The following is a 25,378-nucleotide window of genomic DNA, read 5'->3' as shown; positions in this document are numbered from 1 at the left end:
CTTTCTTTCTGAGAAAATATTAGCTTTTTAAAAAGTTTTTGAAGTTCTCTTTAGCTCTCCCTGTTATTTTTGTCTCTTTTTTATGTTAAATGCTTTCCTCAAATATCTGATGATCCCTGGTTATCTGTTCATATCTGAAAGGGACACTAAAAACTAATTAAAAGTTTTGCATGCATGGCTGAAGCTCATACACTGATGAACTTATTGAAGGAGGGTTGAGTGGTTTTGTTGGGGAAAACTCAAAACTATAAATATCTGAAAATATTTTATTGAGACCACTTAGTTTATCCAGAGATTAAATCCTCCAGTTTCCTGGGGATAGAATGGGGAATGGGGAAAGGATCCCTTGGTTCTGTGGGCATTCAGTGGGAAGATTCTCTCTGAATCCCCTTATTTTCATCCCTGCCTATGTTAGTCTGGCTTCTCTGGGTCTAGAACCTCACCTGATATTTAGATTTTTCATTGATACCTTCAGTAGAAGCAATGTTGAATGTTTGAGGATTGTTGGCTAGTTACAATCAATTGAGGATTTTTAAAAATCTAGAACGTTTTTGAATTCTTAGGCCTCATCATATGGACACGATACCCAAAGGGTCACAGGTCAAAGGACAATGTAGTGATTAATCATAAGCTTTGGAATCAGGAAGTTATGGGCTTCAGTGTCTTCCTAAAACTTAAAAAAAAATTAATTTTTTTATTAAACTTTTTTTTTAAAATAAAAAATTGAGGTGGGGTTTCGCTATGTTGATCAGGCTGGTCTCAAACTCCTGGCCTCAAGCAATCCTCCCATCTCAGCCTCCCTAAGTGCTAGGATTACAGGTGTGAGCCACTGTGCCTGTCCTCACTTTCTTTCTCCATTATTAGGGCAAGGAGGCCAGGGGACAGGTGAGGGAGAACCTCGAATGGGAATGGAGGCAACTTTCAGTCTAACTATGCTTTGGCCCCATGAGGAATCTACACGGAAACACTTGACAGTGTGAAGAGTCAATTGCATTTTGTGACAGGCTGTACAGCAGTTGGGACAACTGTGGCATGTGCACAGGTTATACAGGCATATTTGCGCCAGCACATGCATGGATGCTCGTGCACATATAGGAAACTCACTATACACATGGACAAAGAAGCACAAGTATGTCCACGCCATCCCTCCACACACACACTAGTCACCAGGAGAAAAGAGCTCAGCACATTTCATCATGCATCGCCCATTGGGGGAAGCCATGTAGGACAGGAGAAAGGGAAGATTATGAGGCAAAAAGAGAAATGAAACTAAAGAGTCCCACCCTGTCAGCATTAACTGGGATATAAGAGGTTGCGCTTTGGATAGATAGACAGACTCCTGGGTCCGGTCAACCGTCAAAATGTCCAAAGAACCTCTCATTCTCTGGCTGGTGATTGAGTTTTGGTGGCTTTACCTGAGTAAGTGTTCTGAAACCTTCTACGTAGAAGTTCCCAGAGGACTTGCTATTGTGTGATGGATTTCCAAGCACTGGTTTGGGCCTCAGTAAAGCAGAAGCTCACTTCATTTCTGTATCCCTCCCCTCTCCCTACCAGGCTTCCTTCTGTGGAGGGTCTCTGTCCTGCCTTGTTATGCAGAGGTTTATCCAGACTGGTCTGGGGGTTTTAGGCTGGGGTAATTTGGGCTTATATTGGAAATGGCAACTGAAGAAGAAACACGGAAATAAGTGGTCAGATAAACTGGGGAAAAGAGATTTCCTCTATGGATGTTATTCATATAATCAATAAGCCAGAGAATTTGTTCTGGTGAGAGTTGTGATAATTCTTATAATTCCCTCTGTTTTTAGAAGTGTTTGTTTGCTTTTTGTTTTGTTTTGCTGGGGTGAGGCTTTATGGTAAGGTTTCTTTTCTGCACATTGTTTTTGGGTTTTGGATGATGCAAATGTACACACTCAGTTTCCAGTGAAGTTCTTTGCATCCTGGTGATATAGAGCCAAGTGTTCTTGCCTGCGCTGCAGCTGCGTCTCGGGCACTAAGTTGACACTGCGAATATGTCTAAATTGCTATGGCTCTCCCATATTTGAAATGAGAGACCTGGCTTTTTAAATGACCAGTTGTCACAATCTATGCTTCTAGGACAAGATAATATTGAATGGCCCTTGCAGTTTTACAAAAGTCCATGTTTTTTTAAATGGATACATAATAACTATACATATTTATGGGCTACATGTGTGTTACTTTGATATATACATACAATGTACAATGATCGAATCAGGGTAATTGGGATATTCATTTCTTGAAACATTTAAATTTCTTTGTGCTGAGAACATTTCAAATGTTCTCTTCTAGTTATTTTGAAATACACAAGCAATTATTAATAACGATAGACACCCTACTATGCTATCAAACACTAGGACTTATTTCTTCTATTTAATTGTATTTTTTCCCTTTTTCCACGTGTTCTAACTGTATTTTGTACCCATTAACCTGCCCTTCTTCATACCCCTTTTCCCCTATCCTTTGTAGACTCCAGTGACTATCATTCTATTCTCCACTTTCATGAGATCAACTTTTTTAGCTCTCATGTATGAGTGGGAACATGCAATATTTGCCTTTCTGTGCCTAGCTTATTTAACTTAACATAATATTAATAAACTCTGTTTCCATCCATTTTGTTGCAAATGACAGCTTCATTCTTTTTTATGGCTGAATATTCTACTGTGTTTATATACCACATTTTTTTGTTTTTTTCTTTTTTTGAGTCTGAGTCTTGCTCTGTCACCAGGCTGGAGTGCAGTGGCGCGATCTCAGCTGACTTCAACCTCCACCTCCTGGGTTCAGGCATCTTCTGCCTCAGCCTCCCAAGTAGCCAAGACTATAGGCGCCAGCCACCATGCCTGGCTAATTTTTGTAATTTTAGTGGAGATGGAGTTTCACCATATTGGTCAGGCTGGTCTTGAACTCCTGACCTCAGGCGATCCACCCGCCTCGGCCTCCCAAAGTGCTGGGATTACAGGCATGAGTCATAGCACCTGGCCATATACCACATTTTTTTTATCCATTCATTCATTGATGGACATTTAGGTTGATCCTATATCTCGGCTATCGTGCATAGTGCTGTAATAAACATGGGAGTGTAAATATCTCTTTAATTGATTTCCTTTCTTTGGGATATATCCCCAGTAGTGGGATTGTTGGATCATATGGTAATTCTATTTTTAGTTTTTTAAGGAATCACCATACTGTTTCCCATAATGGCTGTAGTAATTTACATTCCCACCAAGAGTGTATGAGAGTTCCTCTTTCTTTGCGTCCTCGCCAGCCATGGTTGCTTTCTGTCTTTTTGATAGTAGCCATTTTAACAGAAATGAAGTGATATCTCATTGTGGTTTGGATTTGCATTTCCCCAGTGATTAGCGATGTTAAAGAATTTTTCTTCTACCTCTTGGCTCTTTGTACGTGCAGAAACCTTTCCAACATGGTTCATGAGAAAATACCCACATTTGAAGGAAAACAAACTATTTCCTCACCTCTCAAACTCATATTATACTATTCTCTCTGCTTTTCTTTCCTCCGTAGTGGCATACATCCTCAGGTCACTACTTAAGCCATGCTTTTCCTGGCTACCCCGTAGCCTCTGGACTAGTTTAGGTGTTTCTTCTATGAGTTCTCATCCTCCTTGGAGTTCCTGCATCTGCAAACTTGTCACTCTATAGCAAATGCTCATTCACTTGACTCTCTTCCTAGGTACTCTGCAGGCCCCATGAGGGCAGGCCAGGTTTGCTTTGTGGCTTGTTATATTCCAGCACCTAGTTCCACGCTTGATACATTATAGGCACTGAGGAAACAATCTACAGGCTGGGCGTGGTGGCTCATGCCTATAATCCTGGTATTTTGGGAGGCCGAGGCAAGTGGATCACCTGAGGTCAGGAATTTGCGACCAGCCTGGCCAACATGGTGAAACCCCGTCTCCACTAAAAATACAAAAATTAACAAGGCATGGTGACATGTGCCTGTAATCCCAGCTACTCGGGAGGCTGAGGCAGGAGAATCGCTTGAACTTGAGAGGCAGAGGTTGCAGTAAGCCGAGATCGCACCACTGCACTCCAGCCTGGGTGACAGAGTGAGACTCTGTCTCAAAAAAAAAAAAAAGGAAGAAAAAAACAATGTACAGAATGAAAGCAGTCCCTGTCACTATCACACTTATATTTTGGGTTTGGTATGGGTTTGTTTGGATGTAAGAAAACTACCATCTGCCTTTTCATCAATTTTTTTTTTTTTTTACTGTCTTTGTCTTATCTCGGAAACTTGAGGTTTGGAGGATTTTGCTAGGTTGAAAGTTGCAGGGGTCTATGTCTACATGTCCTGCTACTGGCAGGACACTGGTTGAGGGGGATTTTCGATTCCTGCTTGAAGGAGGCAGCACCTGGTGAGCTGTTTTTTGTTTTATTTTGTTTTTTTCATAGGTGCCTTTTCTTTTTTCTTTTGTTTTTCAAAATATTTTTGGGTTTTTTTGAGACAGAGTCTTACTCCAATGCCTAGGCTGGAGTGCAGTGGTGCAATCTCGGCTCACTGCAACTTCTGCCTCCCAGGCTCAAGCAATTCTCCTGCCTCAGCCTCCCAAGTAGCTAGGATTGTAGGTGCCGCCCATCACCACAGCTGGCTAATTTTTTGTATTTTTTAGTAGAGACAGGGTTTCACCATATTTGGCCAGGCTGGTCTTGAACTCCTGACCTCAAGTGATCCACCTGTATCAGCCTCCCAAAGTGCTGGGATTACAGCTGTCAGCCACCACACCCAGCCTATATGTGACTTTTCTAAGATAACCAACTTAAAAGAGAGTGACTGCTCAGAATCACCAAGGATCAGAGCTGGATGTACTCTTAAAAGATGCCCTTCACTCTGTAGATGGTGATTTTGAGACTCAGATTAGGGAAGGGCCAGCCTTGCTTAAGCTCACCAGCTATGGAAGGAACCAAGCTGGCATAAGGACCTAGGTTGTATCCACCATTCCAGGTAGCTCCACAGAAGTGAAACTGGTTTGATACCAACAATTGCTTTACTCAGGCATACTTTTACAACAGACAGGAAACATTTTTTGTCTTATTTCTAAATTCTAATGTCCTTGGTTACTCATATTAATACTTTGCTAATTTCACGTGGCATTTGATACTCCGCTTCTTCATGTGGACCTCAGAACCATTTCTGAGGTGAGTATTATCCCCTTCGCTTTGTGACGATAATGAGGTCAGGATTATCATGGCTTTCCTCCGACAACACAAAAGCAGTAAATGGCAGAATGGGGTTTATAATGTGAGCTTAATGGATGTTTTTCCTGCCATACTCAACGCCTGCTTCCTTTTCTTATATGCATTTTTAATAAGATGAATAACACAGAAACACTCCTGGTGAAAAAATTAAAATGTTATAAAGCCGAATGCCCTTTGGACTGCTATCCCCAATTCCAATCGCTTTTCTCTGATCCTGGGGTTAACTGACACAATGAGTTTGGTGTCATCTATTTTTTCTTTTTTCTTTCTTGAATTGGAGGCAGTCTTGCTTTGTTGCCCAGGCTGGAGAACAGTGATACGATCATAGCTCACTGCAGCCTCAAACTCCTGGGTTCAAGCCATCCTCCTGCCTCAGCCTCCCGAGTAGCTGGGACTGTAGGCATGTGCCACCACACTTGGCTAAGTTCATATTTTAGTAGTTATTAATTTTAGGTGCATATGTTCTATGATGTTAACATAGCTGAGGGTGATGACAATTAACTTCTTATTTTTCTCCTGGATTCATGGGAGGCAAAATGGACTTCCCACTGCATTCACTTTTTTATTTTTCTTTTTTCTTTTTTTCTTTTGAGACAGAGTCTCACTGTGTCACCCAGGCTGGAGTGCAATGGCGCAATCTCGCCTCACTGCAACCTCGGCCTCCTGGGTTCCAGCAATTCTCCTGCCTCAGCCTCCCAAGTAGCTGGGTTTACAGGCACCCACCATCATGCCCAGCTATTTTTTGTATTTTTGTAGATATGGTGTTTCACCATGTTAGCCAGGCTGGTCTTGAACTCCTGACCTCAGGTGATCTGCCAGCCTCTGCCTCCTAAAGTGCTGGGATTACAGGCATGAGCCACTGTGCCCAGCCTCTCACTTCATTTATAATCTGTGAAACATTTCCACTGTGGCAAAGTGAAGAGACTAAATTCGGGGGAGGCTGCAGGCTGGTCCGAATTGGGAATCATCTTTTTTTTTTTTTTAATTTATTTATTTATTTTTTCCATAATTTTTTTTTTATTATACTTTAGGGTTTTAGGGTACATGTGCACAATGTGCAGGTTTGTTACATATGTATCCATGTGCCATGTTGATTTCCTGCACCCATTAACTCGTCATTTAGCATTAGGTGTATCTCCTAATGCTGTCCCTCCCCCCTCCCCCCACCCCACAACAGTCCCCGGAGTGTGATGTTCCCCTTCTTGTGTCCATGAGTTCTCATTGTTCAGGGAGTCATCTTTTATCATAAGAACAACCGGAGGTTGCAGTGAGCCGAGATTGTGCCACTGCGCTTCAGCCTAGGTGACAGAATGAGACTGTCTTAAAAAAAAAACAAGCCAACTGTGAAAAACCCCAGAAGCACATAGTCTTGCTTACCATATGGGTGACTCTTAGGGCTCATGGCCACCTTCTCCTAGAGAGAGGAATGCCTGGATGTTACTGCCAGCTGAGTCAGGGAGGAGCACAGCACTGCTGGCCATGCCTTCTATAACTTAGCCAACTAAGTCAGCAAAGTTAGTGAACGGAGAATCTCACAGGAGGGTGCCTCGGAGAAAACAATGAGCAGGGACCCAGGTACCCAAGGGGGAGCAGGGTGTGGTCTCAACAATCTGAGATCTACAGCCTGCCTGGCTTTCACTTCAATAGCATTTTTGGGGAGGGAAATGGTTTAGAATAATCTCTGATGCACAATTAAACCAATGGGCTTAACATCTTTAACAATGAAAATGTTTTGCAGATGATCAGAGATGAAAGGAATCTTAGAGGAGCTTGTCTAGTGGTTCTCAAACACTAGAAGTGTAGTCAACTACATCAAAGTGGCCTGGAGAACTTGATTCAAGTACATATGCACTGGCCTTGGCCTCAGGGATTCAGGCTCAGGTTTGGGCAATAAACTATGTATTTTTAACAAGCTCCCTAGGTCATGCTAATGAGTACAAGTGGTTAGAACACACTCATGCTTCATTTTAGAAAGGGAGAAACATTCCATCTCAAGTAGCTGATGCAGTAAAACTTACCCTCCAGCATTTTTTTTTTTATGGCACAGCTGCCATTTTAGATAATTCCTGTGGTTCCTTCTAGCTCTAACATTAACAAAAAATACATGCTGCAAAGTGAAATAAGCGAGGCATAGAAAGACAAATACAAGATCTCACTTATATGCAGAATCTAAAAATGTTAATCCCACAGAAACAGTAGAAAGGTGGTTACCAGAGGCTGGGGGGTGGGTGAGTGGGTGGGATAGTGAAAGGGGAGATGTTGATTAAAAGGTACAAAATTTCAGTTAGACTGAAGGACTAAGTTTTAGTGATCTATTGCACTGCATGGTGACCACAGTAATTAATCATGTGTTGTATATTTCAAAATTGCTAATAGATTTTTAATGTTCTTGCCACAAAAATTTGTTAAGTTGGTAAGGCGATGGATATGTTAATTAGCTTGATTGAATCCTTCTATGATGTATATGTATATCAGAACATCACATTGTGTCCTATAAATATACACAATTATTATTTGTCCATTAAAAACAAATAGTCCATGAACTCCACCTAACTTCATATTATCTAACAGCAAACAAATAGTCCAAAGCAAGTAATTTCCAATTCTAGTAATTTCCACTGAAAGGAGAGAAGGAAATGGAATACAGTTTTACAGCCTATCTTTCTCTCATAGCACTCTCTGGATTGGGAGACCCATTTGAAGCTTTTTTTCTTTTTTCTTTTTTTTTTTTTTGAGATCGAGTCTCACTCTGTTGCCCAGGCTGGAGTGCAGTGGCATGATCTCAGCTCACTGCAAGCTCTGCCTCCTGGGTACACGCCGTTCTCCTGCCTCAGCCTCCTGAGTAGCTGGGACTATAGGCGCCCACCACCACACCCGGCTAATTTTTTGTATTTTTAGTAGAGATGGGGTTTCACCGTGTTAGCCAGGATGGTCTCGATCTCCTGACCTTGTGATCCGCCCACCTAGGCCTCCCAAAGTGCTGGGATTACAGGCATGAGCCACCGTGCCCAGCCATTTGAAGCTTTTAAGTCTGTAGTTCACAATATCTATTTGTGGAAAACAGCCCACCTGATTATATGAAAAAGTGAAATTGAGTTATAAGGTCAGGATTTTTCATGTGAGAGTTTACTGGTTAGCGAATATAACTCAAATCGGAGTATTTAAATCAGCAAAAAGTCTTGCCATGGTTAGAGACTCAACTGGTCACCTGATTCCACTTAGGGGATAGAATCATGTGGAGTTAGGAGCACAGGAGCACAGCAAGGAACATCAAAACTTACGCTGAAGAACCACATAAGCCGGGCAACATGGGAAACCCAGTCTGTACAAAAGAAACACAAAAATCAGCTGGGAATGCTGCCACGCACCTGTGGTCCCAGCTACTCAGAAGGCTGAGGTGGGAGGATGGATTGAGTCTGGGAGGTTGAGGCTGTAGTAAGCCATGATGGCACCACTGCACTCCAGCCAGGGTGACAAAGCAAGACCCTGTATCAAAAAAAAAAAAAAAAGGAAAGAAAGAAAAAAAAACATAGACTACAGCTCTCTTCATCTTCCTGGAAGCATCTATTAGCACAAAAACTATGTAGCATATTTGAGAGATTTCAGTACTGCATGACCTAAATTTTGCATTTTTCCTTGCAGCACCAGTCACTTCAGAGACTGTTGTGACGGAGGTTTTGGGTCACCAGGTGACTTTGCCCTGTCTGTACTCATCCTGGTCTCACAATAGCAACAGCATGTGCTGGGGGAAAGACCAGTGCCCCTACTCCGGTTGCAAGGAGGCGCTCATCCGCACTGATGGAGTGAGGGTGACCTCAAGAAAGTCAGCAAAATACAGACTTCAGGGGACTATCCGGAGAGGTGATGTCTCCTTGACCATCTTAAACCCCAGAGAAAGTGACAGCGGTGTGTACTGCTGCCGCATAGAGGTGCCTGGCTGGTTCAACGATGTAAAGATAAACGTGCGCCTGAATCTACAGAGAGGTAAGCACGTGAAGGGCCTCATGTCTGTGGAAGGAGAGATTTAGTGGTTAATGGATAATGGGATCAGTGGCTGGTGGTGAAGAGGTTGGAGTTGCTTTCACAGTGAGTGGGAAGATTGAATTTGAAATAAAGTGCCGTGGTTTGAAGTAGGCAGGTAAACACAAAAGCAGCCACAGCAATGAGTGGAAGGTGGAAAGGGAACTCGTGAATTGCAGGGTCAATCTGAAGAGGCAGCTGCTACGTATCTAGGGGATTACCACCTTGCAGATATTTGGGTCCAGTGTTTTCAGATCTATGAAGTTTTATGTGAACTCTGTTGATTTTTTACAAGTTGCCAGATTTTAAAATAATAAAAAAACTGCATGAACTAAGAAAAATGTATTCAGGGGTCACCTTCAACCAGTAAACCAACAGTTTGCCACTTCTGGCAGGGGAGAAAGGGCATGAAATTTGGACACAGTCATAGCAATTTTTAGGATCTCTTTCTTCTGTTACTATCAGTTGCTTTTGATGAAATTTGGAATACGATGGGACTTCAAAAATTTGAGCTGCGTTGAGCCTATGGTTGAATAATGCTAACAATAATTACCTTTAGGGCTTGTCCGGCATGGAGCTTCCCAAAGTGAGCTCTGTATTCCACCTGCATCAGTGTCACCTGGAGGATCCTTGGGCTCTATTCCTAACTGGATGGGCACCTTGGAAGACAGGAGTCTAGACATCTATATTCTCTCTCTCTCTTTTTTTTTTTTTGGACAGAGTTTTGCTCTTGTTGCCCAGGCTGGAGTGCAGTGGCACAATTTCATCTCACTGCAACCTCTACTTCCCAGTTCAAGCAATTCTCCTGCCTCAGCCTCCCGAGTAGCTGGGATTACAGGCACCTGGCACCACACCCAGCCAATTTTGTATTTTTAGTAGAGATGAGGTTTCACCATGTTGGCTAGGCTGGTCTCGAACTCCTGACCTCAAGTGATCCACCTGCCTTGGCCTCCCAAAGTGCTGGAATTACAAGCGTGAGCCACCACACCCAGCCTATATTCTTAAGTTTTCAGGTGACTTTAATGCACTCTAAAATTTGAGACCAACTGATGTAGATGCTTCTAATTTAAGAACTTACATACATATTAGTATGTCTTTCTCTTAAGGCAACATTATGAGATAAAAGGTATTCCAATTTTGCAGAAGAGAGAAATGAGGTTTATTGAAGTTAGATGACTCCCACTCAAGTCTTCTCTTTTCAAGTTGGGTATAACCAGCTATTATTTTATAAAATACTTGACCCTAATATATTATGAGGTCATTTCGAAGTTCACTTGGAACAAATGGTGTCTTTCTGGTCCATTAGAGTCAATGGAAATTTGGCATATTCTAGGGAGGATAAGATTTGTAGAATAAACGGTGGCTAACGAAGCTCAAATCAGATATTTAGGAGGTGAGTGGTGTTTGTATGAACCAATCTTTACTGTCTGAAAGAGACTACATTCTCACTCTAGGTTGCATACTTTGAGCTCACTTTTGATGCACTCATTTATGCATTCATGCAATGTTTTTGGAGCACCTACTATATGCAAGACACTGTGATAGTTATTGGATTTGAGCATAAAACAAAATAAATGTCAGATTTTCCCTCATGGTGCTTCAAATTTAATGGGATAAACAGACTTTAAACAATAGCAATGAAATAAATGTGCAGTTATGAAATGCAATAAAGGCTGTGGAGGTAAACTATGAGAGTACATAACAAAAAAGCCTAATCATTATTGGAGAATCTACATGGCCTCCTTGTGGAAGTAACTTTTTAGCTGAGACATGAGAGTTAAGTAGGAGTCAGCCTCATGAAGAATGAGAATAGGAAGCAGCAGGTACAAAGGTTCATGCAGCGGGAAGGTTGCTGATGTATTCAAAGAGCTAAAGAAATGCCAGTTGGGTGGGAAAAAGTGATAGCCAGGGGTGGAGATATGAGATTGGAAAGAAAGGCAAGATGGGGTCAAATGGAGGCTTGTGGCTTGAAGGCCAAGGTGCAGAATTGGGTTCTTTATCTTAAGGGCAAGGAGTACCCAGTAAAAGATTTAGGCAGGGGAGGGACATAATTACATCTGCCATTTTTTTTTTTTTTTTTTTGAGATAGAGTCTTACTCTGTTGCCCAGGCTGGAGTGCAGTGGCGTTATCTCAGCTCACTGCAACCTCCGCCTCCCAGGTTGAAGCGATTCTCCTGCCTCAGCCTCCTGAATAGCTGGGATTACAGGCGCATGCCACCACACCCAGCTAATTTTTGTATTTTTAGTAGAGACAGGGTTTCACCATGTTGACCAGGCTGGTCTCAAACTCCTGACCTCAAGTGATCCTCCCACCTCGGCCTCCCAAAGTGCTGGGATTACAGGTGTGAGCCACCACACCTGGCCAACATTTTAAATGATTACTGTAGCCAATGTGTGAAGAATAGATTGGAAGGAACGGGTCAGGGTGGGGGCAGGAAACACAGTTTTACTGGACATTACAATGGTCCAGGCCAGTGGACCAGGTGAGGGCAACAGAAATGGATGGGTCCCAGATATACTTGCATGATTTTCTTTTTCCTCCATCTCCGCTTGGTGCCAGACATGTCTGTTGTTGGTTACAGCCTCGACAACCACGCACAGAACAACCACCACCACCACATGCAGAACAACAACTACCACCACACGCAGAACAACAACGAGCCCCACCACCACCCCACAAATGACAACAACCCCAGCTGCACTTCCAACAACAGTCGTGACCACACCCGATCTCACAACCAGAACACCACTTCAGATGACAACCATTGCCGTCTTCACAACAGCAAACACGTGCCCTTCACCAACCCCAAGCCCCCTTCCAGAGGCAGCCACAGGTCTTCTGACTCCTGAGCCTTCTAAGGAAGGGTCCATCGTCACTGCAGGTACGCAGATGTATCTTGGGTTTCTTACAACAGAGCTGTCTCACTGAATGAGGCAGCGCAGTGACTTGCTCTCTCTCAGTGTGTGTGTGAGTGTGTGCATGTGCACATGCGTATATTAGTTTGCTAGACCTATCAAACAAACACCGCAGACTGGGTAGCTTAAACAACAGAAATTTATTTTCGCACTGCTCTGGGTTCTACAAGTCCAGGGTCAAGGTGTCAGCAGGGTTGGTTTCTTCTAAGTCCTTTCTCCTTGGCTTGCAGGTGGCCATCTTCCCTCTGTCTGTCCTTCTATGTCCTAATCTCTTGCAAGAATACCAGTCGTATTGGATTAGGGTCCATTGGTATGACCTAATTTTACCTTAACTATCTCTTTAAAGGCGCTATCTCAATATACATTTGCATCCAAGGTACTGAGGGTTAGCACTTCAACATCTGAATTTTGAGGGGACACAATTTACTCCTTAACAGTAGGCATTTGTGTGTGTGTGTGTGTGCACGTGCACGTGTGTGTGTGTGTGTGTATAAGGAGGTGTTTTCACCAAACTGTTCCTTTTCTTTTTTTATGGTTTCTCTTTTCTTCTGCCTTATCCTTTGTGTTTTTGAAAAGTCAGCATTTTGGGTTCTCCAATTGACCTCTAAGGAGTCTTGCAAGAGATGTTTATTGAAGAACCAGGAAAGGTCACTCCTGGTCAGACTCCAGTTCCATTCTTTCAGGGGTTAAGTAGCTGCCTGAGCATTAGAGATTGGTTGAGGAAAGACCTCCAGACGCCTTTAAAATATCCCCTGTTGGTGAACTAGTTCTAGCCTTGTTTCTTTTCTTTGTTTCTTTTTTTTTCCCCTGGAATTCTTGACCCTGCAACTTGTACCTCTCACTGAGTGACTTGCTCTATTGCTTAGGGGGGCTTGTCAAGGCTGTCACTGTATGTCAGACTCTGATTCTGCAGTAAGAATTGGGAAAGCAATCATGAGATAGCTTGAAGGCTTTCTTAGACATTTCAGCTGCCTCAATAAGTCTTGGATAATTCAAATAGCTTTACAAAATTGAATTGGCTAATTCTATTATACTCTGAATAGTCACCTAAAATCCATGAACCCTAAACCAATCAGTTCTTGTATGTATTTTTTTATTCCTTTGGGCTTTAAAATAAATAACTACCGTAAAACACAACATTTGTAGTTTCTATTCCTTGATTCTAAAAATTACTTGCAATCCTTGAAGAAAACTTGAAATATATAAAGAAGCACCAAGACAGCCATAAAAATACCCTAGAACATGGTGATGTGAGCCTGTAATCCCAGCTACTTGGGAGGTTGAGGCAGGAGGATCCCTTGAGCCCAAGAAGTCAATTCCAGCCTGCACAACATAGTGAGACTCTTGTCTTTAAAAAAATTAGATAAATTAGAAAAAAAAGTGGCCAGGTGTGGTGGCTCATGCCTGTAACCCCAGCACTTTGGGAGACCAAGGCAGGTGGATCACTTAAGGTCAAGGGTTTGAGACCATCCCAGCCAACATGGTGAAACCCCGTCTCTTAATAAAAATACAAAATTAGCCAGGCGTGGTGGCGGGTACCTGTAATCCCAGCTACTCGGGAGGCTGAGGCAGGAGAATCGCTTGAATCTGGGAGGTGGAGACAGAAGTGAGCCAAGACTGTGCCACTGCACTCCAGCCTGGGTGACAGAGCAAGACTCTGTTTCAAAAAATAAATAAATCAATTAAAAAAAGATATTCCCAAATCCCACCACCCACCACAAACACAATAATTACTTTTTAGCTGCCTTTTATCCAACTTTTTTCTCTTCCAGAATCAGAAACTGTCCTCCCCAGTGACTCCTGGAGTAGTGCTGAGTCTGCTTCTGCTGACACTGTCCTGCTGACATCCGAAGGTGTGCAGACACTCACCCTCTCTGTCCTCCCTCACCCCTCGGACTGAGGAGAAGGAAATTACTAAAAGTCTTGCTGAATCAGATGACTGACAACCTCTTTGGGTCTTTTGTGCCATAAAATCCCCCTGCAGCAAATTGGCCTCAGGGCAGCCTTTGTAGGTTGTTCCTTCTTGTGGCTGAGAGAGAGAGAGAGAGAGAGAGAGGGAGACAGAAGAAGGAGGAGGAGGAGGAGGAGGGAGGGAAGGAAAAGGAAGGCCTTTCTTGATTGGTGCAATTCTCCACACTAGCTCATGGTACATCTCTAGGATGTTTGCTTTTAGACTCTAGGCTAAGTAGCACTTAGCTGTCTCATTCTAATTTCATGCACGCAAATCTTCTTTGTTGAGACTGTTGAGGGGTTTACTCATTCAATGCGTTGGCTTTTTAGAGTGGAGGGAGAATTGGTCACTCTTTCATTATTTATCCTGTCATCTACCCATCAAAATTTCTTTAGGTAGTTAGTGGGGCCTGGGATGGGGTATACCCTGAAATAAGACACAATTGGCATCCTTGGGGGTGCTAGAGAGGACCACTTGGGGTTGACTCCCAGTTCTATTACTTTTGGCTGGGGGTCCCTGGCCTCAGTTTATTCCTAGGTTTGTTGTAGGGTTGTATAACTTCATGCATGTGAGGACTTAGAAGAGTGCCTGGCACATTTGTAAGCACTCATATGGGAGGGGTTACCGTAATGGAGCTAATAATCTAGCAAAGGAAAACAGACATCTGTAAGGTAAGTAAATCAGTGTTTGTGATAGTACAACGCAGGGACACAGTATGATAGAGTGATTTATTTGGGCGTTGCGGCTTCACTCTGCCTAAATACAAATTCTACCTCTTTCCTGCTGTGTGATTTTAGCTAAGCTACCTAATCTCTCTGGGCCTTAGTTTCCTCACTGGTAAACTGGGAATAACACCTATCCTGTGGCTCTTTCTAAGGATTAAATGACAGAATGCATGTAGGTCACTTAGGACAGTGTCTGGCACATACTATTTTTTTTTTTTTCAGTGACAGAAGTCAGCATAGGGACAGTTGAGTACCAAAAGCAGGAAGACGAGCATTTACCTCAGTCTGTTTTCTGTTTTCCTTTGTTTTTCCAAAGAGTCCAAAGTTTGGGATCTCCCATCAACATCCCACGTGTCAATGTGGAAAACGAGTGATTCAGTGTCTTCTCCTCAGCCTGGAGGTAAGGGGGCTGTAATTTTTTATTTTATTTTACTTTATTAATTTTTTTTTTTTTTTTGAGACAGAGTCTCGCTTTTTTGTTTTTTTTTTTTTTTTTGTAGAGATGAGGTCTCACCATGCTGCCCAGGCTGGTCTCAAACCTCTTGGCCTCAAGTGATCCTCCTGCCTTGGCCTCCCAAAGTGCTAGAGCCACCTTGCCTGGCCTGGGGCTGTGTTCTCATGAGTGGCTTGTCTTTGGATGTGGAAACAATCTGTCATCTGTCTGGTTGTCTTGGGATTCAACTATTCTGTCTCCTTTGCGGCCACGTACCACATCCTCCTGCCAGCTGGGGTGGAAGCAAAACATGCTGCAAGCATCAGTGCTGGCTTCTCCTCTCCTCTTCTCATCTCTGAAGTCCCTCCGTTGAAATCTTCCTTCTTCCTTAGAAACTGCTGACCTGACGCCAGGAATGATAGTAGGAAAACCACCTATTCATTTTTCAAATTTTTATTTTTTTATTTTAAATTACACAAATATCACACTAATGCATTTTTGTTAGGGGTGCATAAAAACAGATAGAAATAAAATTCTCTTTCACTCCTTGTCTTCAATCCCAGCCCCCTGCCATGAGATAATAACTGTGATTAGTTGAAGATGATCATTCTAGTCTTTTTTCCATTCCCTTATGTGTCTACATAGATATAGAAATATATAGTTCAGTTTCGTGCATGTCTTTAAACAATGTTATCATGCTATATGCAGCATTCTGCATTTTGTTTTATTCACTTATTGTTGTATATTGGACCACTTTCTTCTTTAATCTATGTAGATATATGTCAAATTGCTGTGTAATATTTCATATTATGAGTAATCACAGTATTTCTTGTCTATTGAGGGGCATTTAGGTTGTTTCAATGTTTCCTTTTTATAAACAGTGCTGCAGTGAACATCCTAGTACATGCATGCCTCCCTAACCATTCATGCAAGTGTTTCTGTAGTTAGGATGGTTGACCAAAAAGTAAAAATTACTGGTTAAAAGAAATGTGCACCTTTAAATTTAATAGCTTGTAGAAAAATGTTCTCAGAAAAGGCTGTGCCAATTTATTTTTCCACCCACAGAGTGTCTGCTTTCCCATATTCTCCCTACAATGATATGACCATTTGTTTAACTTTTTCAATCTTATGAGAAGAAAATGTCATCTTGTTCTTTTCTTTTCTTTTTTTTTTTTTTTTGAGACGGAGTCTCACTCTGTCGCCCAGGCTGGAGTGCAGTGGCGCAATCTCGGCTCACTGCAAGCTCCGCCTCCCGGGTTCACGCCATTCTCCTGCCTCAGCCTCTCCGAGTAGCTGGGACTACAGGCGCCCGCCACCACGCCCGGCTAATTTTTTGTATTTTTTTAGTAGAGACAGGGTTTCACCGTGGTCTCAATCTCCTGACCTCGTGATCCGCCCGCCTCGGCCTCCCAAAGTGCTGGGATTACAAGGGTGAGCCACCGCGCCAGCCTCTTTCTTTCTTTTTAATTTTTTTGAGACAGAGCCTCACTCTGTAGCCCAAGTGGGAGCGCAGTGGTGCGATCTCCGCTCACTGCGACCTCTGCCTCCTGGGCTCAAGTGATTCTCATGCCTTAGCCTCCTGAGTAGCTAGGACTACAGGCGCATGCCACCATGCCTGGCTAATTTTTTGTATTTTAGTAGAGATGGGGTTTCACCATGTTGCCCTGGCTGGTCTTGAACTCCCAAGCTCAGGCAATCCACCTACCTCGGCCTCCCAAAGTGCTGGGGTTGCAGGTATGAGCCACCTTGCCCGGCCCATCTTGTTCTTTTCTTATCCTGATTAACAGAGAGTTTGAGTTCCTTTCTATATGTTTATTAGCCAGGAAACAGGCATCGTTTAATTCTGTGAAGGAGACCATGTAGCATCACTCAAAAGTTCAGAAGAGGCCAGGCGTGGTGGCTCACGCCTATAATCCCAGAATTTTGGGAGGCCAAGGCGGGCGGATCACGAGGTCAGGAAATCAAGACCATCCTGTCTAACATGGTGAAACCCCGTCTGTACTTAAAAAAAAAAAAAACACAAAAAAATTAGCTGGAGGTGGTGGTGGGCGCCTGTAGTCCCAGCTACTCAGAGGCTGAGGCAGAAGAATGGCGTGAATCCGGGAGGCAGAGCTTGCAGTGAGCCAAGATCTTGCCACTGCATTCCAGCCTGGGTGACAGAGTGAGACTCTGTCTCAAAACAAACAAACAAAAAAAGCTCAGAATTGAAGGAAACAGACAAGAGTGAATGGAAGGGGACAGGTTTTGAAGTAAGACTGTAACTCAGGATGAAATGCAAGGGGAACCTGATATTAAGACGCTTTGGCTTGCACTAACTCATACAGTGGGAAAACAGAAAATCTGGACTAGGAGTTGATAATTTAAGGGAAATGGGGTGCCAAAGATCCAAACCCTTTTTGTCTATGGGATGGGGTAAGGGTGGGGGACTATTTTCTGACAAAGAAAGAGATGGCAGTGACTAGAAAGGTGATGGAAAGTAGGGAGAACATTCTAACACCATCATCCTTTATTCCATTTAAATCTTGGACTATTTTACATTGAACTACAAGGGAACAAGAGGTCATGTGATGTTTACCTTCCATAAGCTTCTTTATAGTTTTCATTTCTCTCCTCCTTGACCAAATCCCAGAAGAGAGAGCACTTGCTGCTGGGCTGAAGAGGAGCTTGGTGTAAGAAGGCCAGTCAGTCTCTATGGAACGTTTAGTCATTAGGGATGAAAAGCAGGATTTATTGACCACGTGTTATGTGCTAGGTCTATGTCAAGCCATCTTCCTGGGCCACTTAATTTAATCCCTCTTTAGCAGATGCTCACATTTTTGTTTTATCAAAATCTCCCAAGGCCACACAGCTCTCAGGTTGTTAGGTCTGGGATGTCTAGCTCTGATTCTACACTCTTTAGATATCATTTTATTTTATCTGGTTTTCTAATCTGAAATTAAAAGTCATATTCTTTTAACTACTATTCATTTATTTTAAATTACACAAACATTACGCGCATGCTTTTTTGTTAGGGGTACATAAAAACAGATAGAAATAAAATTCTTTCACTCCCTACTTCCTCTCTTGCCACTGTTTTTTTGGTAATGAAACATTCATAGCGATAATTGTGGTTAACATCCACCGAGGATTTATCTATGCATTAGGTACTGTGCTCAGCGTTTTTGCATTAATTTTCTTATTTGAATCTCACAACAACCTCCTAGGCAGCTACAGATATTATCCTCATTTTATAGGTAAAGAAATGGAGGGTCAGAGACTTTATTAGAGAAGCTAACACCTACCGTTGTAGGTCTGTCATTGTTTTAACACCATGCACGTTACATGTATTATCTCTTTTGATTGTCCACACATTCCTAAGAAATGGGTACCATTATCACCTCCATTTTAGAACCCTTGAAGATTTAAAACTTGTCCAGTAAACGGCTGACCTGGATTTAACCCATGTCTTTTCAACTCTAAATCACTCTAACACCATGCTGCTCCGCTTCCTCCTGGTCTCCCTTCTGGTGCCTCTTACAGAATAAGACTACATCTTCATTCACATGAAAACTCTTCCAACCCGCTTCAGAGGGCCTACAGGCTTCTATGGGTTTTTCTTTCTCTGGCCAACAATCCTCAATTCCCTCTCCATTTTTTCATGTAATTTTCAGATGGCAAAGCTTCCGTGGTTGTGGATTTAAATCCTTAAAGAGGGTCTTGTCAATCATTGTTCTCTAAAATTAGCATGACCCAGGGTAGCAATTTCTTGCCTCCACTTCATGGCTGCCTAGAATGGAGCTCAGAGATGTGGAGTGACTTGTCTTAAGATCACACAGCTGGCCGGGTGCAGTGGCTCGAGCCTGTAATCCCAGTACTTTGGGAGGCCGAGGCGGGCGGATCACGAGATCAGGAGATCGAGACCATTTTGGCTAACATAGTGAAACCCCGTCTCTACTAAAAAGTACAAAACATTAGCCAGGCGTGGTGGCGGGTGCCTATAGTCCCAGCTACTCCAGAGGCTGAGGCAGGAGAATGGCGTGAACCCAGGAGGCGGAGCTTGCAGTGAGCCAAGATCGCGCCACTGCACTCCAGCCTGGGGGACAGAGCGAGACTCAGTCTCAAAAAAAAAAAAAAAAAAAAAAAAAAATCACACAGCTAAACAGCGGGAGAGCTAGGAGTCATACCCAGCTTTTAGAGATTTTAAACTGTGTCTAAGGACTCCTGGATGGGGGATATCTGTAGATGAGCTTCTTGCAGGAAGGGCATGACCCTCCTGAAATTATATGCATAATTGTATGTATGTGTGCACACACATTTTTCTGGGGCAAAGTCCAGGACTTTCATCCAATTGTCTAAATATTCTACAAAACCCCAAATGGCTAGAAACTATAATTCAGTAACAAATACAAGCACAAACAGATAAAACAGCAGTAACAACTCACATGAAAATATGACATAGGTCCCACTCCCCCAAAATCTATTAGAGTAATACAAACTCATACTTCAAGATACCTAGGAACTCTGATCATACCTTCTCACCTATGGGATTAATTTTATTTCTTTATTTCTTTTTTTTTGAGACAGAGTCTCACCTCTGTCACCCAGGCTGGAGTGCAGTGGCATGGTCTCGGCTCACTGCAAGCTTTGCTTCCTGGGTTCAAGCGATTCTCCTGCCTCAGCCTCCTGAGTAGCTGGGACTACAGGCACCCACCACCACCCCTGGCTAATTTTTTTTTTTTTTTGTATTTTTAGTAGAGACGGAGTTTCACCATATTGGCCAGGCTGGTCTCTAACTCCTGACCTTATGATCTACCTGCTTCGGCCTCTCAAAGTCCTGGGATTACAGGTGTGAGCCTCTGCACCCAGCTGGGATTAATTTTATTTCTTGCTTGGTAGCAGGAATGTATGAAATGGCCCCCAGTTGCTCCCAAAAGGCCCCATCTCTACTGGGTAGGGACTCCGAAGCCAGGGCATAAAAAGCTACATAACTATGCCATTTCCTAAATAAAATCATGTGGCCTGGGATTAAGTTCCCTACTGATTGTATCTTAGGCTCATGTTCACTGCCTCTATAACATCCCAAATCCCTATCCTTTCTTTCTTGTCCTTGCTTCTCATAGCCTGTTGGGTAGCATTAGGTGGGAGTTGAAAGAGTTGAGTCAGGGAGCGCAAAGGCTCCTGATTATATCCCACCTCTGCCATTTTGTGAGATTTTTGTTTTTCTTGTAGAATCTCAGGTGAGTTATTTGTTCTATCCTTTTCTGAATCTCAGTTTCCTCAAAATGTAAAATGGGGATAACAGTAGTACTTATTGTGTAGGGCTGTTAAGTGAGAAAATGCATGAGAAAAATGCCTAGTACATAATTACTGGCTTGTAAATAATAGTCATTAGGAAGGACTTCTATTTTTTTCTTTTCTTTACATCTCTGCTGCTATTTCAGATCACAAACCTTCATTTTCAGGAGTACAGCAGGGTAACAAGAGGCCACTTCTGCCAGCTCCCAACTGACTGGCTGTTCCTGATCAGTATATAGATACTTTTTGGTTTTATGATTTTTTTTTTTTAACTGCTAATCACACTAGGGAAACAGCTGAGGAGTGACAAAATCACAAACCCAGAGAAGTTACAAAAGCTTTTACACTCTCATAGTAGTAATTCTCAGTATTAGAATAAATCTGAGATTCTGAAAGCTTTTCACTGACCTCTGTTTAGATGGCTCTGCAGAACTCTCAATTATTGGTTTTATTCCTGTGGGTGAACATCTTTAATTTTCAACGGCCTCTCAGTTGTTTTGTTCTCACATTGCTCAATCTATTGAGGCTCCACTCTATAATTTAGGCTTGAGAATCAAGTTACAGCTGAAAAAGAGCTGTGGTCCAGTTTGCCATTCGAATGCTTCCAGGTTTGTCTTATTTATTTTACAAAGCAACTCCATGTACATGTCTTCTAGTTCAATGCTCTCCTCCAATTTTTAGGTGGCTGGTCTGCAGATATCAACCAAAGAAGCCCTACTTAGTGTTGCAAATTCTAATCTCCACTCTCTGGATGCCAGATATAGGGTTCAGAGATGTAGAATGATTTATCCAAGATCCCACAGCTAGACAGAGGGAGAACTGGGACTCACATCCACATTTCAGGGATTTTAAACTTGTGTCTATGAACTTCCGGGGGATGTAGGGGGGAAGTCTTGTCTGTAGAATGCTGGGAAACTAAGAAGATGGGAAATTGAGACCCAGAGAGGGCCAGGGAATTGAGAGAAGCCTTGTAGTGAGTTAGGAAGAGAGCTAAGGCAAGAGGCCAGTGGTCCTGATCCCATGCAAAGTTGGTCTTTGTTGCCGGACTGGCAGCCACTTTTTCTCAACAGAGCTTTCTTGAAGGCAGAGTTCCTTATTTACTCCTAAAATATGAGGTTTCACTTTTTCTTGTGCCCCAAATGAATCATTATACCTATAATCAGCAGGAAGTCAAAACTCTAGCACAAATTCAAATTGAATGCACTGAAAAACACACGAGGACTTTGCTGTCAATATTCAAATTGGGAAAAATGAAGATTGCTCTGACAATAACAACATTTTTCTTTCCTTGCGATACTTAACAGTAGTTATTTCTTGGTCCCAGGGGCAAGAATATGGGGGAGCGGGTTAGGGATGAGTTTAGAAACATTTTTTTCTATTACTATATCTTTTTATTTTGCAAAGTCAGTTGAAGCTTCAAGATCCAAAACAAGCTGGCCTTTCCATGGAGTTAAGGCATGCTCAGAGGGAAATGTGGTTGAACATGGAATTTTAAATCTGTACCTTGTAACTCTGGCATTTGGTTTAGATATATGACAATTGGTAATATATTTGGTTGCTACTTTATGTGGCGTAGGACATGAAAAATGAGTAAGTCATGGCCTTCGTCTTTAAAGGGATCACACTTTAGCGGGATGGACAGGCTTGTGCATAACAAACCATCCTTTAGTGAGCTCTGCTTTGAGATAGAGGTGAGAAAAGGCACACTGGGGCCCAAAGACGGAAGAGTTGAAAATGAAAATGAGGGCCAGGGTCAGGGCTGATTTTACTCATTGACTTTTGAATTCGTTCTTCAAGGAGAAAATGCTATTAAGGAGGGAAGAGCCAACAGGATGGAAGAACAGCATGAGCAAAGACAGAGAAATGTAATACAAGCATGATGTCTTTGGTGATTATTTAACAGTCTGGTTTAATCCAAAAATAGAGATAGGAAGCTGGTAATGGTCTAGGTTCTTAAGGGGCTTGTATGATTGACTAAAGAATTTATATTTTATTTCAGAGTCGTGAGGAATCGTTCATGTTTTTTGAATAGGGAGTGACATTTTCAGTTGTTTCAGGAAAAATTGCTCTGGCAAGGGTATGGAAGATGTATTAGATGGGAGCAAGGCTGGAGTCTCCTGCAATACGTCAGGTGAAGCATGAGCGTCTAGATTAGAATGACAGCAGCAACAACAATAGAGAGGGCACAGAGTAACAGCCATTTAGCAATTAGGAGTCAGAGGACTTGGTGGCCCAAGTGGAGAATGAAGGACAGCTACTTCTCTGCAGTTGGGAGAATGGGTCAATGTGTGGGTTAACTGGTAAAGCAGCTCCATGAGGAAGAGTTAAGTTTGTGTGTGAGATCTTGAGTTTGAAATGCCTCTGAGAAGTGTCTAACAGGCAGTTGAAAGTGTGGGTCTGGGCTGACTCATGGATGCCTGGGTGGGTGTCTTTGCTAATTGGCACTTATATCTGATCAAAATAATTACTACAATGATTCACATTATAAGTGCTGAATAAAGACTTGCCAGTATACCAATACTTTCATGTATATTCTCTCAAAAGGGGTAGTGCAAGACTAAGGATATAATTTGGGAGGTCATTGCTCATAAACGACACTTATTGAGTACTTATTATATGCCAAGGCTTGGCTCAATGCATCCAGTGCATTGTCTCATTGTGAGCAATTGTCCAAATCTGCGAGGAAGATTCTATTATAAGGTCCATGATAAAGGAGAAAAACTAAGGTTTGAAGAGGTTAAAAAATTGGCCAGAATTTGAATCCCAGGTCTCTTTGGTGCTTGAACCTGAGCTCTTACACATTTTATTGTCCTGCCTCATTAGCACAGGAGGGATAATGGAAGCTCCTGTATAATCACCTAAAGATATTGTGTGAGGTGAAGAGACAGATGAAGAGGTGCAAAGGGAGACTCCCTCCCCATAAAGGAGCAGTACACTGGGGGAGCTTGTGGTGGAGGAAGAAAAGCCAACTAAGGAGCTACTCCTAAGCCAGCTAAGGAGCTAGACAGGAAGACACCAGAACTAGAATTGGATGCATAAGCGCACAAGGGCAGAGGAAGCTGGGCTGGCAAAGCCTAAGGAGGCTGTAGTTAAAGATTAGGAAATTCTAGAATGAGGCATTTAGAGATGTGGCTGCGTACTGCAGCAAGGTCACCATGAAGTGGACAGAGAGTGTAAGCTCTGTGGGCGGACTCCATGAAATCCCAAAATGAGCAATTGCTAGAGGATGAATGTTTGACGTTCTTTCAAGAAATTTAGAGGGAAGGCTGGGTAGAGAAGGAAGGAGCTGCTGAATGAGCAAGGTGTATTCTGGCATTGCATAGGAGGATGCAGTCAAACATGGCAGAGGTAGGTTTGATCTAGACCTGGAGATAAGAGAGAAGAGGGTGAGGAGAGAATAAATGAAGGTGTGAGAACAATCAGATCTCGTGTTGACCTCTAAGAGGTAGGAGAAGACTGGGGAAGCAAGATCTTGAACTTGGAGATCATCTAATCCATGAATGCCAGACCTGATCATGCGCTGGAATCACAGGGAACTTAGTAAAAGTATAGGTCTCCTTAGTGTACCCAAGACTTGCAGATGAGAACCTCTGGCAGTGGGGTCAAGAAATCATATGTTTAACAAACCTCAGATAAGTCTTTTGAAGCCACAGCCCTGGTCCCAAGAAGGCAGTTAGGAATTCCTAGTATAGTACACTCTCCTTGTTTTACGAATAAGGAAATTGAGGCACAGAGACATTTAAAAAGTTTAAAGAGGAGTGAGCACTCGTCCTTAGGTAGGAGTCTCTTCTGGCTCCCAAATTAGAGCTAATTGCCCTACATTGCACTATTTTAATAAAGTAAAGACAAAATTGAGCCCTGTCAGAACCTGACAATTTTCTGAGCCTTTCGCTGATCAAGGGCATGGAAAAGTTGTAGGAGGAATTGCCATTCTCAGTACAAGTTCAGCAGAAGGAACAGAGAAAGGCAGAGGAATGAAGCAAACCACATTTGTACTCACCAATGCCATTGTTAGGAAGAAAGAAATTGGATGCACTTGATTTCAAAGTCAACATCTTTCATGAGGTATTAACAGATTTGTTTTATCTCTCATGCCCAGTGCTGTTCACAGGCTTGAATCAGTTGGTAGCCCGGCTGGGGGATAAAGGAAAAAGACAAAAGTGGATTCTTATTATTTTTTCTCACAATAGCATTCTAGTCTACCAACTGTACAATTTTTTATTAATAACACTGGAATTGAATCCATGTAATTCTAGCATCTAACAGCTCACCTTCAGAAATGTCAGCCAAATAAGATCAAAGAGAATTGCCAAGCTTTAAAAGAGGTATGTCCATGTAAGACAAACAAAGAGTGAAAAAGAAATAAGGGGTGAGCTGTTGAAATAGAACACAAAGCCAGCCCCAAGATAGGTGCTCACTGATGGCTAACAAACTGAGCTGGGTGGCCCCTCTGTAGGCCAAAACATCTCTCTGATGCAGAGCCAGGGAGGGGTTTCTAGGCACTGGAGAGGTCTCTGATTTCACAGTGGGTAGAATAAATGAATAAACCTCAGTGAGTTCTGCAGTGTGGTCTCTCTCTGTTTTCTGCCCTATAAACAAGTCAACAAATAAAGGTACAAATGCCCTTTGGTAAGATCTACCATCTGTAATTGGGGGCTGTTGAACCCTGTGATGCTCAGCAGCACAGTAGAGAGGAAAAGAAGTGGAACCTGGAATCAGATGTCATTGCCCTACCATTCACTAGCTCTCATTATTAGCTATGCAGCCTTGGGCAAGATATGGACCCCTCAGAGCTTTCATTTCCTCCTGTTTCAATAAGTCTGCCCAAGTT

General features: G+C 42.6%; 1 protein-coding gene across 2 annotated transcripts in view; it reads left to right on the top strand.

Moving 5' to 3' along the window:
* The first annotated feature begins 1,333 nt into the window (after positions 1-1,333).
* Positions 1,334-25,378, top strand: part of TIMD4 (T cell immunoglobulin and mucin domain containing 4) — a 41,932-nt gene continuing 17,887 nt past the window's right edge. The window contains exons 1-5 of one of the 2 annotated variants that reach the window (XM_032155986.2): positions 1,334-1,419; positions 8,871-9,212; positions 11,831-12,130; positions 13,937-14,017; positions 15,157-15,240. In XM_032155986.2, coding sequence (XP_032011877.1) covers positions 1,362-1,419; positions 8,871-9,212; positions 11,831-12,130; positions 13,937-14,017; positions 15,157-15,240 — 865 coding nt within the window. In that variant the 5' untranslated portion in view covers positions 1,334-1,361. The remainder of the gene's footprint in view (positions 1,420-8,870; positions 9,213-11,830; positions 12,131-13,936; positions 14,018-15,156; positions 15,241-25,378) is intronic. The other variant, XM_032155987.2, reaches the window with a different exon arrangement.

The sequence above is a fragment of the Hylobates moloch genome, unplaced genomic scaffold, assembly GCF_009828535.3.
Source record: "Hylobates moloch isolate HMO894 unplaced genomic scaffold, HMol_V3 SCAFFOLD_6, whole genome shotgun sequence".
NCBI classification, from domain to species: Eukaryota; Metazoa; Chordata; class Mammalia; order Primates; family Hylobatidae; genus Hylobates; species Hylobates moloch.
The sequence above is the reverse complement of the archived record's forward strand: the minus strand, read 5'-3'. Positions and strand labels throughout refer to the sequence as shown.